Source organism: Halichoeres trimaculatus, unplaced genomic scaffold, assembly GCF_033239565.1.
Source record: "Halichoeres trimaculatus isolate MK-OKI-2021-1 unplaced genomic scaffold, fHalTri1.1 fHalTri1_scaffold_20, whole genome shotgun sequence".
Taxonomy (NCBI): domain Eukaryota; kingdom Metazoa; phylum Chordata; class Actinopteri; order Labriformes; family Labridae; genus Halichoeres; species Halichoeres trimaculatus.
Genome location: NW_027437198.1, coordinates 3,210,907 through 3,222,728, shown reverse-complemented (window position 1 = coordinate 3,222,728; position 11,822 = coordinate 3,210,907). Strand labels below are relative to the sequence as shown.

Genomic DNA, 11,822 nt, shown 5'->3' with positions numbered 1-11,822 from the left:
ATTGATAGACTCTTAAGTTTGAACAGACCACTGCAGAATAATTGCTGACTGTAGGTTGGAATGAACATTAGCACAAAGTTTAGCCAGTGTTTGAGCTGACACTCTTTCTCTCTCCTGTTTATCTTTCTTCTGCTTTTCTGTCCTTTTTCTGTCTGATAGTTAGGTTCCAGTGTCAAAGGTCAAAGGTTTCTTTATTTATACCTTACAGTAAATTTGGTTTGCAGGCAGGAACTCAGTAGTCCAGACAAGACACACAGATAAACAACAATACAACAATCAAATACAATATGTCCACCATCACTACAAAATAAATCACAGAAATTGTTTTCAGCAGAGGAAATAGATCTCTCTTCTCTCTACTGAACTCAGTCAGCTGGCGTGGTGTTGTCATAGAGACTTCGGCATTCTGTAAATCAATCCAGTCCTGTCCGACCAAAGGGGGGAGCTGAGAAATAGCATTTGGGAATAAGCTATGTTGATGCTGATAGTCTCATTTTAAGTTGTGTATTACAATCAGGCATAGAACAGAAACTATTTCAAGGTTATTTGTAAATTCCTCACAGTCCCTTTAATTTTTTTCTTTTGTTTCAATGATAGTTATTATTATTGTTGTTGTTGTTGTTGTTGTTGTGTTTATTATTATTATTTTTTTTTTATTATTGTTGTTTAAATATTATTATTATTATTATTGTCATTTATTTATTTAATTATTCATTTATGTAATTAGTTAAAGCTGTATCCTTTCAATCCTGTATTTTTAATACATAAACAGCGAGTGCCCAAGTCGGGGCACCCCATTCTAAAATATCTTGACACACCCCTGCACTCCAGCGCAACTCTCTGCAGGTACGTTATGTTGCTTCGCTCATCAAAAGATAGATTTATGTTGAACAGAGGGTTCAACTCGTGGATTAGAGGGAGTTACAACGCAAATGGGACTTTACTTTCCCCAGGTAAGAGTCAAACAACTCCCCAAGCATGCAACGCGTCTCTGTCTCTCTCTCTCTCCAGTTAAATTGATGTGGATCGCCCATCTGCGTCCCGTCTGCCTCTCCGCAGTCACAAACAGGATGAGCGCAGACGTTTGTCACAAAATACTCAAAGGGCGCGTAAAAATAATAAAAGCCATTATAGAAAGTTGTGCTCTACAAAGCCAGCAGTGTGCCTGGACATATCGTTCGCTTCTAATCCCTTTGAGACCGACATGTCAGTCCGAGACCCATCGAGAACGGGAGACCCCGAGACTAAGACAAGACAGAGACCAAAGACTGTGGAGGCCGTGACAAGACCGAGACCACGAAAAAGTGGTCTCGAGACCAAGACCGGTCTCGATAACTACAAGCATAGTGTGTGAACGGCCGGTTCTGCCCGACGACGGCCGCCGCTGTTGTGGGGGGTGTTGTCACCGGTCGAACCGGCCGTCAGCGGACCGGCAGCCCCGGCCGTTCTGGACTTCTCCAGAACGTCCAGATGGCCAGTCCGCCCCTGTCTGTAACCCACGCTGTGACACACATCACAGTCAGTCATTGCTCTGTTTTAGTGGAAAACAAAAATGGGAGTGATGGAAGTTATACAGTGCACAGTCCAGTTCAGTTCTAGTTCTGCAGGAAGTTCTGTCACTTGTGTTTCAAGCTCAGCAGGTTTATCTCCATCATCCTTTTGTTGTACTGCTCTGTAACTTCATCTTTTATGCTTGATGTTGGCTTCAACTGGAAGAAAATAAAGTGCTGGGTCAAATAAAGAGCAGGGCACTTTAATACAGTTATGTATGACAGCTCTCTTTGGTGCTTTGTGCGAGTTTGTGCTGTTAAATAATGAACCAGGCATTTTATTTGTTGCATCTGTCACATAGTTTTTGTTGCCTGCCTGGGTACTATGGATATTTCTGATCAGCATCTTTGCAAGATTAGCTTACTTAACATCTTACCTTGGTTTGACAGGCTTGAGAAGTATAAAAATGTTGCCATATGTAGCTAATCATAAAAATGATTTTAGAGTTGTTTTATGTTTGGAGTTTCTTACTGGGATAATCCTGTGGTGACATGGGTCTAAGCAGGACCTGTCTCAGAGCATCCAGCCACTCTCTCTGCTCTCTCTCCCGCTCACACATGAAGACAAACTGTCGCTCAGGTGTCTCCACCAAAAGTCCGTGATTCCACTTGTTTCCCCGGGTGTTTTTTGGGTTGCACTCCTTCACTGAGTATCCTTTGCTCTCTGTGCCGATGAAAACCACTCCTAACTCCTCTGCATCCTATGTTTAGGATAAGAAAAAGAAGAAAAAACATTTAGTACAAGTTATTTCAGAGGAGTATTAACGTGCTGCATAGAATGGTTTAAATAACAAGATGTGATGTTGTCTCACCAGCTGCCCTTTGAAGTAGAACAGTTTTCTTTTTTGAGAGTCTAAAACGAACCACCTCTTTTTGAACGGCTCCTTTTGCTGTTGAAAGTTAAAAATGATTGAATTCAAACCAGACTTATTCCCTCATACTTCTTCTTTCCAGGTGCCACTCTAATAAAATATTTAGCTTTGGTGTTAATGTACGTAAAAGGAACAAAAAACAACTCTTAAATGAAGCACTCGAGGTTTACTAGTTAAGACTGCCTTTAGAGCTGTCAAAATTACAGTAAAACCTCATCATATCAGAGAAAATAGAACAACAGATGATATTCAGTGGAAGCACAAGATTTGGTCTAAATGTTGTTGATATTTCTTCCTGTATAACATACCAGGGGCCCAGTCTTTTCCATGAATCCTTCCTTGAGGTAATTTCTCGTTATCTTTGGTACTATCTGGAAAAGAAATGTAAAAGCACATGTGTGTGAGCTCTTCAAGTGTGTGACCTAAAAGCGGTAGGTTTTTGCTCTTACATTCGCTGACTCTAATGAAAGTGAAAGCCCATTGCATCAGCTGGTGATAAACTGCTATTTTGAGCATTTTGAATCAGATCCAAGACAGGTTAAGGTCCTGCATTTAAGTCTTCACCTTTGTAAAAGTGGTTCAGTTAAATAAGCTGTTATCTTAAAATTATTATGTGGATTTTTTAAACGGTGATGCAAGAAAGTGAATTCTATCCACGCACCTCTTTATGATCAGATGCTAGATGATACCCTGTTTTTAAACAGCTATTATGAACTGTCACAATAGAATAGAATAGAATACAAAATACTTTATTTATCCCAGAGGGGAAATTCAGGTGCTGTCACCACTTTAAAATAAAAAGCAACTTAAAGTCTACTTGTTGAGACAGGCCTCCCATTGCAAATGCCCTTTGAAGAAAGATGCTGCTCATGTGTTTTTCTCCAACTGTTCATTTGTTGTATGTGCTAATGAGTGCTGTTTTAATTCTTTAAGTCACTTTGTGAGCTTCCTCTGTGAAAGGTGTGATACAAATAAACCTTATTTACTTACCTATATTTCCTTCCAGAGTTGAGATATTTTACTAATTCTGTGAAAGTGAGTGAAGCTCTTTGAGAAACGTTTTGAAGTAAGAATGAAACTGGCACCTCCAAGAAGAAATTAAATGTGTTGTGAGGAGGATCTGTTTTAATCTGACTGCAGTGCCACCTTTTGGCCTGGAGTGTCACACACTGTGGTGAAGACGTGACTCTGAACAAGGCGTGTGTTTGCTTTGGAAAAGAATGGAGATCAGATCTTCATCTTAACTCTACTTTTCTTTGTTCAAGACAACTTTTTACCACACACAACTCCGCGAGGTAAGGTATTTATTAACAGTTAGGTAGAGCCACGCTTTGTGCTCTGAGACATGTCTGTAGCGTGCAACGTAACGTACTCTTAGTAAATCCTAGTTATGCCCTATCAGCGCTCATCTACCAAGCAGAGCTAACGTAACTTCTTACTTCATTTTATTGATAGACTCACAAGTTTGAACAGACCACTGCAGAATAACTGCTGCATGTGAGTAAGGATGAACATTAGCATAAAACAGATTAGCTCCTGTTAAAGCTATGGTCTACGATTTGAAGCTAGGTAATTATTACTAACACCATTTTGAGGCCGTTATGGTCCGATGGTCCGCTCTACACAATATCAAAACCAAAAAGAATGAAAAAATATCCATTCAGTACAGCAGCTGCAAGACGGCTTAATAATTGACCGATCTAAACCGCCGTCCCCCTCATTTCGGATTTGTGCGTTAGTCCATCCAATCTCCTGTCTCCCTCGCTTCGCACCGTCATGCCCATGGTCCCACCTCGTCCTTCCCCACTACCCCTCTCACGTCAGCTAGCTGCTCAGCTACTGAAGCGTCATGGACTGTGACTGTTACCCTCCACAGGGAAGGGAAGAAAACAAAAAAGTTTCATGGAAAAGGCTGAAGCAAGGAAGAAATATGAGCGATACAGGTGCCAACAGAGACTGCATATTGGAGAAATGTACGACCGGTGGAAAAAGCTGCAGAGGGATTTGGGACTGAAGACTGACGCCGAGACAGCTGAGTTTCTGTTGTACAGGTAATGACTTTGTTTACCACAGTGGGAGATGAATAACTCTTGTTAGTCTGTGCCTATACTGGCTAATGACTGAACGCTGCTGGTCGGAACAGGTCAGCTCTGTCAACAGATTTTAGCATAAGTTAGCCACACATCTTTAGCATTGTAAACTGAGCTGGTGAAGACACGCCGAGAAAGGTAAAGCCTCGCCCACAGTCGGCTCTGCTCTGATCAGCTGGCAGTGGCAACGCCAGACCTGCTTCGTCTGCTAATTCATGGTTTTGATCGCGCCGGTCCAATTGAAAAAGCTACAAGGAGGATGACTGCCGTGTTTGTTACATTTTCTGCCGGCCGGCTTCTTGCTCTGTCAGAGGGGGCGTGTTGTTAAGAGGTGAAGAAGGGCAATACGAGCTGGGGGGCTGGATCTTAGAACACAGAGGGGAGGGGTGAGTGAGGCTGGGTTTTTCAAACGTGTCTCATCAGCCAAACTGGGTTTCAGATCATAGACCATAGCTTTAAGCCTTTAGCTAGTGTTTGAACCTTTAGCTTGAACTCTATCTCTCTCCTGTTTAGCTTTTCTCTGCTCTTCTCTTTTTCACAGCCAGTGTGGTGTTGTCATAGAGACTTAGACAATTAGTAAATCAATCTGATCCTGCTTGACCCGATCTGGAAGCTAAGAATTTTTAGGAATCGGCATTTAGGAATCATAAAGAATTGGATTACAATCAGGCATATATCCAGAAAATAGACTTTTTCAAGATCACTTAGAAACTCCTCACAGCCCCATTAAAGTGGATTTGGTTTGGGGTTACTTACTTCCTCATTGCTCCCAGTCGGGTACGCCGTCTTCAGGTAGGCATAGCGGGCAGCACGGATGGCGTTAAACCATGTGACTATTTCCTAGAGCAGAAGAAAAACACTCTGAGATTCTCCAAAGACTCTGTTGTTCACAGTCTGGATGATTATTTGGTCTCACCTCAGGACTCTCATGGTAGACATAGAGGTTCCTAGAATGATTGCTTTCTTGGTAGGTAAGCTGCAGCCCATGAGGATGACCAATCTTATCTGGTTGGAAGTTGGCATTCAGATCCTTGATGGGGATCACAGCTTTAGGGCCTTTGGATTCCTGGATCACAAACATGTACTTCAGATTGAAAGATGCAAAAACTTTTTTGACCATGCTTACAGATGGGTTAGATGGATGGCAGAGTCAGTTTGATGGTTTTTGGTTTAGACCAGAATAAGAAAAATATTTATTAGGTTATGGTGAAATTGAACTTCTTTGAAATTGACAGTGTGAGCTACCCTTTCTGTAATAAAAAGCTATCATACCAGCTGTCAGAGTGAGCTTCTCTATCTGTTAAAATCACCTGCCCATTTTTTATTTGAAGTGTAAAAGCCAGCCTATAAAAATGAACAACCTTGCTGAGCTACTTTCTTGCCAGAATGAGCCCCATACATACATTTTTAAATGAACTAATTATTCAAAAAGCTTGCATTTGGCCTTATGAAAATGTTAATATGAAGTTCAACTCAAACTTGTGTCCTAACAGAGGCGCTAGCATGCCTTAGTCCAGTTTCTCTTGTTTGGTCATTGTTAAGTAGGAAAACAAAAAGAGATTTAGTTAGGTAAAACTAAGCAGTCACATAGAAAAAGATTAGATATACAAGGCAAAAGTGCTAAAAACTGCTTGAAACCAGATGCCAGCCAAACCAAATGAGACGGTTTTTACAACAAAAATACACACATCCACAGTCTGGTTGAAAAACTTCCTCTTGCTTGGATCTGAAAAGCTCATTTCACAATCTGCAAGTGGCGTGCAAGAGGTTGATTGTATATTGTAATTATTGTCTGAGTTTTAAAAATTACAAGGTTTGCCCATTTAAGGGCATGGTTGATCTGATTGACAGGCTGGCAACCTGGAGCTGTCTGTAAAAAGGCTGAACCCGCAAGAAGCTAGGTTGAGTTCAGCCTTACCAATATGGAGTTTACAATTTTGGTTTTAAAAATGTCTGCAGGCTGAGGTTATGGTTTAAGGCCTTGTCTACACTTAGCTGGGTATTTCCAAAAATGACTATCCCCCCTCATTTGTTTTTATAAAAATACTTTCATCCCTATGCAGCGGGCAATTCTGCCGATAAGAGCGGCTCGAGGGATGTCCAACCCATATTTGTCACTGTTTTCCAGACATAAAGCCCATGCCCGCCAATCAGAATGAGCCCCTGTCATTCAGCTGTGACGTTTGAGAACCGAAAACTCTATTTACTGGTGTCCAACAAGAAACCATGAAATCGGAGTTTTCCAAAATCTTCACTTTGGCCAGTGTTTTCAGAAAACATTGTTTTTAGTGACGTAGAACTGCAGTTGGGAATGACAGGTGTAAATGTATAAAAATTAGGGCTGTCATTTTAACGCGTTAATCAGATTTATTAATTACACCGCAAATTAACGTGTTATAAAAATTAACAGGGGGGGGTTTAAAGACGCACTTATTTTCAAATGTCTGGCATTTACAAACGGTTTGTCCTATTGAAAAGCTGAAAAAAAGTGGTGTTCTCCTCAGATTCTCAAATTTTCGACGGTCCCTGAATGTATCACACGTGAGGCCAGCAACATGCTTTAAACCTGGGGGGGCTGCTACAGTGATTTTTGTGAGACTGCCGTCCACATCTCGTTTATTCACACGTCCTTTTTGAAAACCTGCAGAAAATCAACCGTTCAATTCTGTAAAAAACAGGTAATTCTACACTCTTTACTGCATTAAACAAGCACTGAATGATCGATATTTGTCCTGTATTTAAATCTAAAGAATTCTTAGAAATTTTCCTTCCATCTCTCTGGTGTCATGTTTCAGCTTGGGGCTGCTCTGCACCAATGAGCAACAGTTTGTGTGTTCAGAGCATGTAAAACTGAAAATACTTCACTCTTCTTTGATCCAAGACTTGAATAAAGTGTTTTGTACATAGTTTCTCACAGTTTTTAGCCTTTAGCTCTGGTTGTCCTGACCTCACAGAAATGAAGAAGTTCATATTGCAGTGAGAATTGAGTCCACATTGGGTAAAAATATGACAGAAGCAAAAACCATCCTAAAAATCAAATCAGCTTATCTCAGGTGCAGGAATGTGTAGATTTTGTAGAGATAGAACCAAAACACTTTTTCATGTCTTCCTTATGCCTCAGGGTACCTAAAAATGTGTTGTTTATTCCCACCTTATTTTTAAATGTTTTTTTCTTAAATGCCTTTTAATGTAATTCCAATGTCCTGGAATTGAAATTCTTTATTTTGGGGCTTTGAGCAGATATGAGATTAAAATGTGATTAATTAGATTAATTAATTAATTACTAATCCTGTAATTAATTAGATTATTTTTTTTAATCCCCTGACAGCACTAATAAAAAAATATGTGGTTACATGTGGACATGGCCTAAAATGTCCTTGTTCATTCATGTTTTCCCAGTGAACTGTGGCACTGATGCAGAACACTCACATTTTCCTTGTTGTAGTAGGCCAGGGTGAAATCCTTCTCTGACAGTACAAACTTCCTCTTTTGAAACTGTGCGTTGTCTTTTCCTTTTTTCCACAACATGCCTTCATAAAAACCTGTCGTTGATTTAACAAATGGATCAATCAGACATGCTTCAACACATTTGATTCCAAAAAGCTGACCTCTCACGTCTCTCTGTTTGGGCGACACAACACAAATCTTACACTGATTTTATAAATATACATTTTGACACAGTTCTGCATTTGTTTGAGGAACTACTTTGGCTGCATGACATTGAAAACTAAATACACAAAAAACAGACGTATGAAGGAGATGTATGGGAGCAAACAGCAAACCTGTCGTGTATGAGAGGGGTGGATACTTTGTTTCTCCTGTGAACTCCATCCTTTCATATTTGGCTCGTATCCACTGCTCTCTTAATACGCTGAAGATAAATTAAATGTAAAAATATTTTCAAACAGCAACTCTCTGCAGCATCGAGTCATCAAACAGCTGAAAACATGATTGGTAAGTTTTGATCTGGCAGCTGAAGTCCATCCATTTAAAACTTTTACAGTCAATCGTTTCACTTCTCTTTATTTTCTGCACTTTGTCAGCAGTTTTTGGTTGCTCACAGGAAGGCATGAGAGGGACACAGTATAAAATGTTCATTTGTTCACATGCTAAGATTATTTAGATAGAAACTTTAAGAGAGATTAATCACAAAAGGCTTCACTGTCAAATTAAAGGAGGTGTGTAAATGAGAAGAACAGATTTATATGATTGGGAGATTATGATGTACTTACACACAGTCATTTTCTTGGGGCTTGTAGTAGTATGCAGGAACAGCTTTCTCATACTCTGATCGAACACGGTCATTGCCATTGGATTTCATAAACTTTTCATCACCAAAACAGAAATAGTTTAAGATTAAATACAAAAAACATCAGTAGTGAGGAAATGATCAAAGAAATGATGTACCTCCACCAGCTCGTCCTGCCAGAAGTCCAGCTTTATGGATTTGACCCGACTGGACAGGCTGCGATGGATGCCGGAGCAATTCAGACACACAAATATACCCAGCTTGTAGGATGCCCATTGTGGATCTGAAACGTATGGAAGAGAAAGGAAGTCTGATGAAGCAAGATTTACCTGGAATATGCCATCAGAGATTCAAGGTCTCTTAAGAACAGAGGTCTGGCTGAGTTTGCAGCATAAAAACCTACACTGAGAAAAATTATTGTAAATTTAAGAGGAAATTTCAACTGTAAAATCCTGTTATGTTTAGATACAGCACTGTGGAAAATTTCCCTGTAAAATAACAATAAAATACTGGCAACCCTGCTGCCAGTATTCTCATTTTTCTGTTATTTTTGGGGCTTTTATGTCTTTAATCGGACAGGAGAGTACAGTAGATACAGCAGGAAACACGGTGAGAAAGAGTGACAGGCTGGATTCAAACCCCGGCCGCCCACGCGAGGGACTTCATGGAGCACGACCTAGCACTAGGCTCTCTGCTGCCAGCATTTTACGATTAATTTACCGCAAAATAATTTTTGTTGTGATGTTGTTTTGTAACCTTGAGCAAGGAGGGAACACAGTGGATATGAGACCCTGCTGTCCATTGAGATGTTCCACTGCGCAGGGCTAGGGCTGTCTATTTAGGTCGGGAAAAAAAGGTTGAAGCATCGTAGAATCAGGAGTTTTAGTTTAATGTTTTTATATTGTTTTTTGTTGTTGTTGTTCAAAAAAAATTTATTTTTTTTTTTCAAATTGAAGTCCTCTATTTTAGTCTTTGTTTATACGCTGGGCTGAAAAAAGGTTTGGATGCAAGATCCTCTGAATAAATCTTGAAAACTGACAGATATGATGTACATTTTTGGGGAAATTACAGCTCAAGAAATAGTCTGTAGACATTATCATCATTTAACTTTTTCACTTGGTTTGTTTTGGTTTGGTGTTGAAAAAGGCAACTAAAAATTGCAATAATAGTAAATATTGAAGACTTGCAAACTATGCTCTACTGGACGGACCAGCTGTGCTCAATGACACAGACCACATACTACCTGATGATTTTTACGGAGTGTTGACCAATTTTAAAATGGAGAAAAGGATAAACTGGGTTTTGTTTTTTGGGGTTACTTTAAAATATAACTACTGGGGCAGTAAATTAATTGGAGCACAGCCAGTCTGTGGCCTGTTCAACATCCCCATGTGCAGCAGGATCTAATATCCACTGTGTTCCCTCTTCACTCAAGGTTGCAAAACACCATCACAACAAAAACTACTTTGTTGTAAAGTAAAATACTGACAGCAGGGTGGTCGTTATTTCACATTCAGAGACCGTAATCCAATATACAGCAGGCTAATATACTGTAAAAATAAACTACAGCACATGCACTGTGAAATAACTGGAAATTATTGGACATTTCTGCTGCAGCCTATTTGACAATGATATTTTTACAGTATACTAAAGTAACAGAAATTAAACCAAAATACCAAACTAGCAGGATGACGTCACACCAGGTTTGCATGCAATGGTTGAAAAACCTTTCTGATAGTGCTATATTTAAACACTTGAAGGTGGGGCTGACTAACAACATGAAGGAGGAGAATGTGAAAGCCTACTAATAAATGACATAGTGGGTTATTTTGGACATTTCCTTCTGAGACTTAAATGAGGACTAATGATGGACGCCCCTATACTGCAACAGGTCAAGAAAGACACAAGAATGAAGCCTGAATGCAGCAGGATGCCTTTTGATAAATATCCCCCTGTCAAAGGAGCCCTCAGAGTACTCTTCTAAAGGAGGAAACACAATGTTGTTCCTATTTGGTTTCATGCATGCAAAAGTAATCCCTGCTTTGGTACCCTTTCAATGTTCGGCTAATGCAGGAAGTAAAATTCAATCTTTTTACCAGTTTTTAATTATGAATATTATCATTATGTTTAAGCCCACCTTTCAAATGAAGACTGAACACACTGACACTTTTCATACAGTGTTTCTTACCGGGCGCGCCGCAGTCCGCGCACTTGCTGTTGCCCTGCTGCTTCACCAGCTCCAACAGGATCTTCTTGTTGCGTTCACTGTTAGACATCCCGGTAGAAACTCCAGCGTTGCCTTCCCAATAGACGACGAATCCCGCCAGTTTGTGATTCTAAACATTGTGGTCACACTGTTTCACACATGGCGAAATGCAACTGGTCTAAAAACTGTAACTTGTGACAGTTTTGAATGTCACAACTCAGGGGACCTCCCTCTTTGGCGAGCTGCACAGACAAACAATGAACTCTCACTGACCGAGACTGAGTGTTGTTCCTGTTTTACCAATTACTTCTGCACTAGCTCTGACACAGTGTGAGTGCTGAAGAGGAGGCTTACACTCATACCTGAAACCAGTTTACCCGGTGTGGAGGCTATTTTCAACTACAGAGCTAGAGCACACACCGCAGACTAACAACACAGTACACAAACAGCCTGTTTTAGTACTTTCTTGCAAAATATCTTAATTCATGATGGGTTCTACTGATGAAATAAGGGAGAATTAAAATTATGAATTATTTACCCTAGGTCGTAAAACTTGTATCTTGATCAAAATGTGCTGAGCAGCTGTCTCTTCCCCTGCAGAATGTTGGTGTTCCTGTCAGACAGTGAATCGGGTGCTGATGTAGATGTGGCCTCTGATTGGTCAGTTCATACAGAATTGCAGCTTCGGGGTTTAGCGAATATGGACTTCAGTGCTTTATAGTTTTGTTTTGTTTTTTGTTTTTTTTGTTTTTTTGTTACAGACGCTTTAGTACATTTCTCGAATCACCCTCATCATTTGCAAAGCAGTAAGTGCAATTCTCCGAACAGTTGATGAAACTTATAGTAAATTGTAAG

At 40.1% G+C, this 11,822-nt stretch overlaps 1 protein-coding gene across 2 annotated transcripts; it reads right to left on the bottom strand.

Moving 5' to 3' along the window:
* Nucleotides 1-1,493: 1,493 nt before the first annotated feature.
* Nucleotides 1,494-11,619, bottom strand: adap2 (ArfGAP with dual PH domains 2). Of its 2 annotated transcripts, none has more exons than XM_074697294.1 (12): nucleotides 11,506-11,619; nucleotides 10,950-11,209; nucleotides 8,920-9,044; nucleotides 8,745-8,836; nucleotides 8,295-8,383; nucleotides 7,942-8,054; nucleotides 5,429-5,578; nucleotides 5,269-5,352; nucleotides 2,731-2,793; nucleotides 2,363-2,440; nucleotides 2,023-2,251; nucleotides 1,494-1,709 (listed from the first exon to the last, which is right to left on the bottom strand). In XM_074697294.1, exons 2-12 carry the CDS (start codon nucleotides 11,035-11,037, stop codon nucleotides 1,681-1,683), a joined length of 1,140 nt encoding a protein of 379 aa, XP_074553395.1. In that variant the 5' UTR covers nucleotides 11,038-11,209; nucleotides 11,506-11,619; the 3' UTR covers nucleotides 1,494-1,680. The 2 variants fall into 2 exon arrangements, with proteins under 2 accessions (XP_074553395.1, XP_074553394.1); XM_074697293.1 differs by having other exon boundaries at nucleotides 10,950-11,097.
* Between the last annotated feature and the right edge of the window lie 203 nt (nucleotides 11,620-11,822).

Excerpts from the sequence above, each read along its gene's own strand:
- adap2 (XM_074697294.1), bottom strand. The coding sequence starts at position 11,037 with ATGTCTAACAGTGAACGCAACAAGAAGATCCTGTTGGAGCTGGTGAAG. Across the intron at positions 8,384-8,744 it reads CCCCAAGAAAATGACTGTGT|CGTATTAAGAGAGCAGTGGA; the intron begins GTAAGTACATCA and ends ATTTATCTTCAG. Across the intron at positions 2,252-2,362 it reads TCTACTTCAAAGGGCAGCTG|GATGCAGAGGAGTTAGGAGT; the intron begins GTGAGACAACAT and ends TCCTAAACATAG.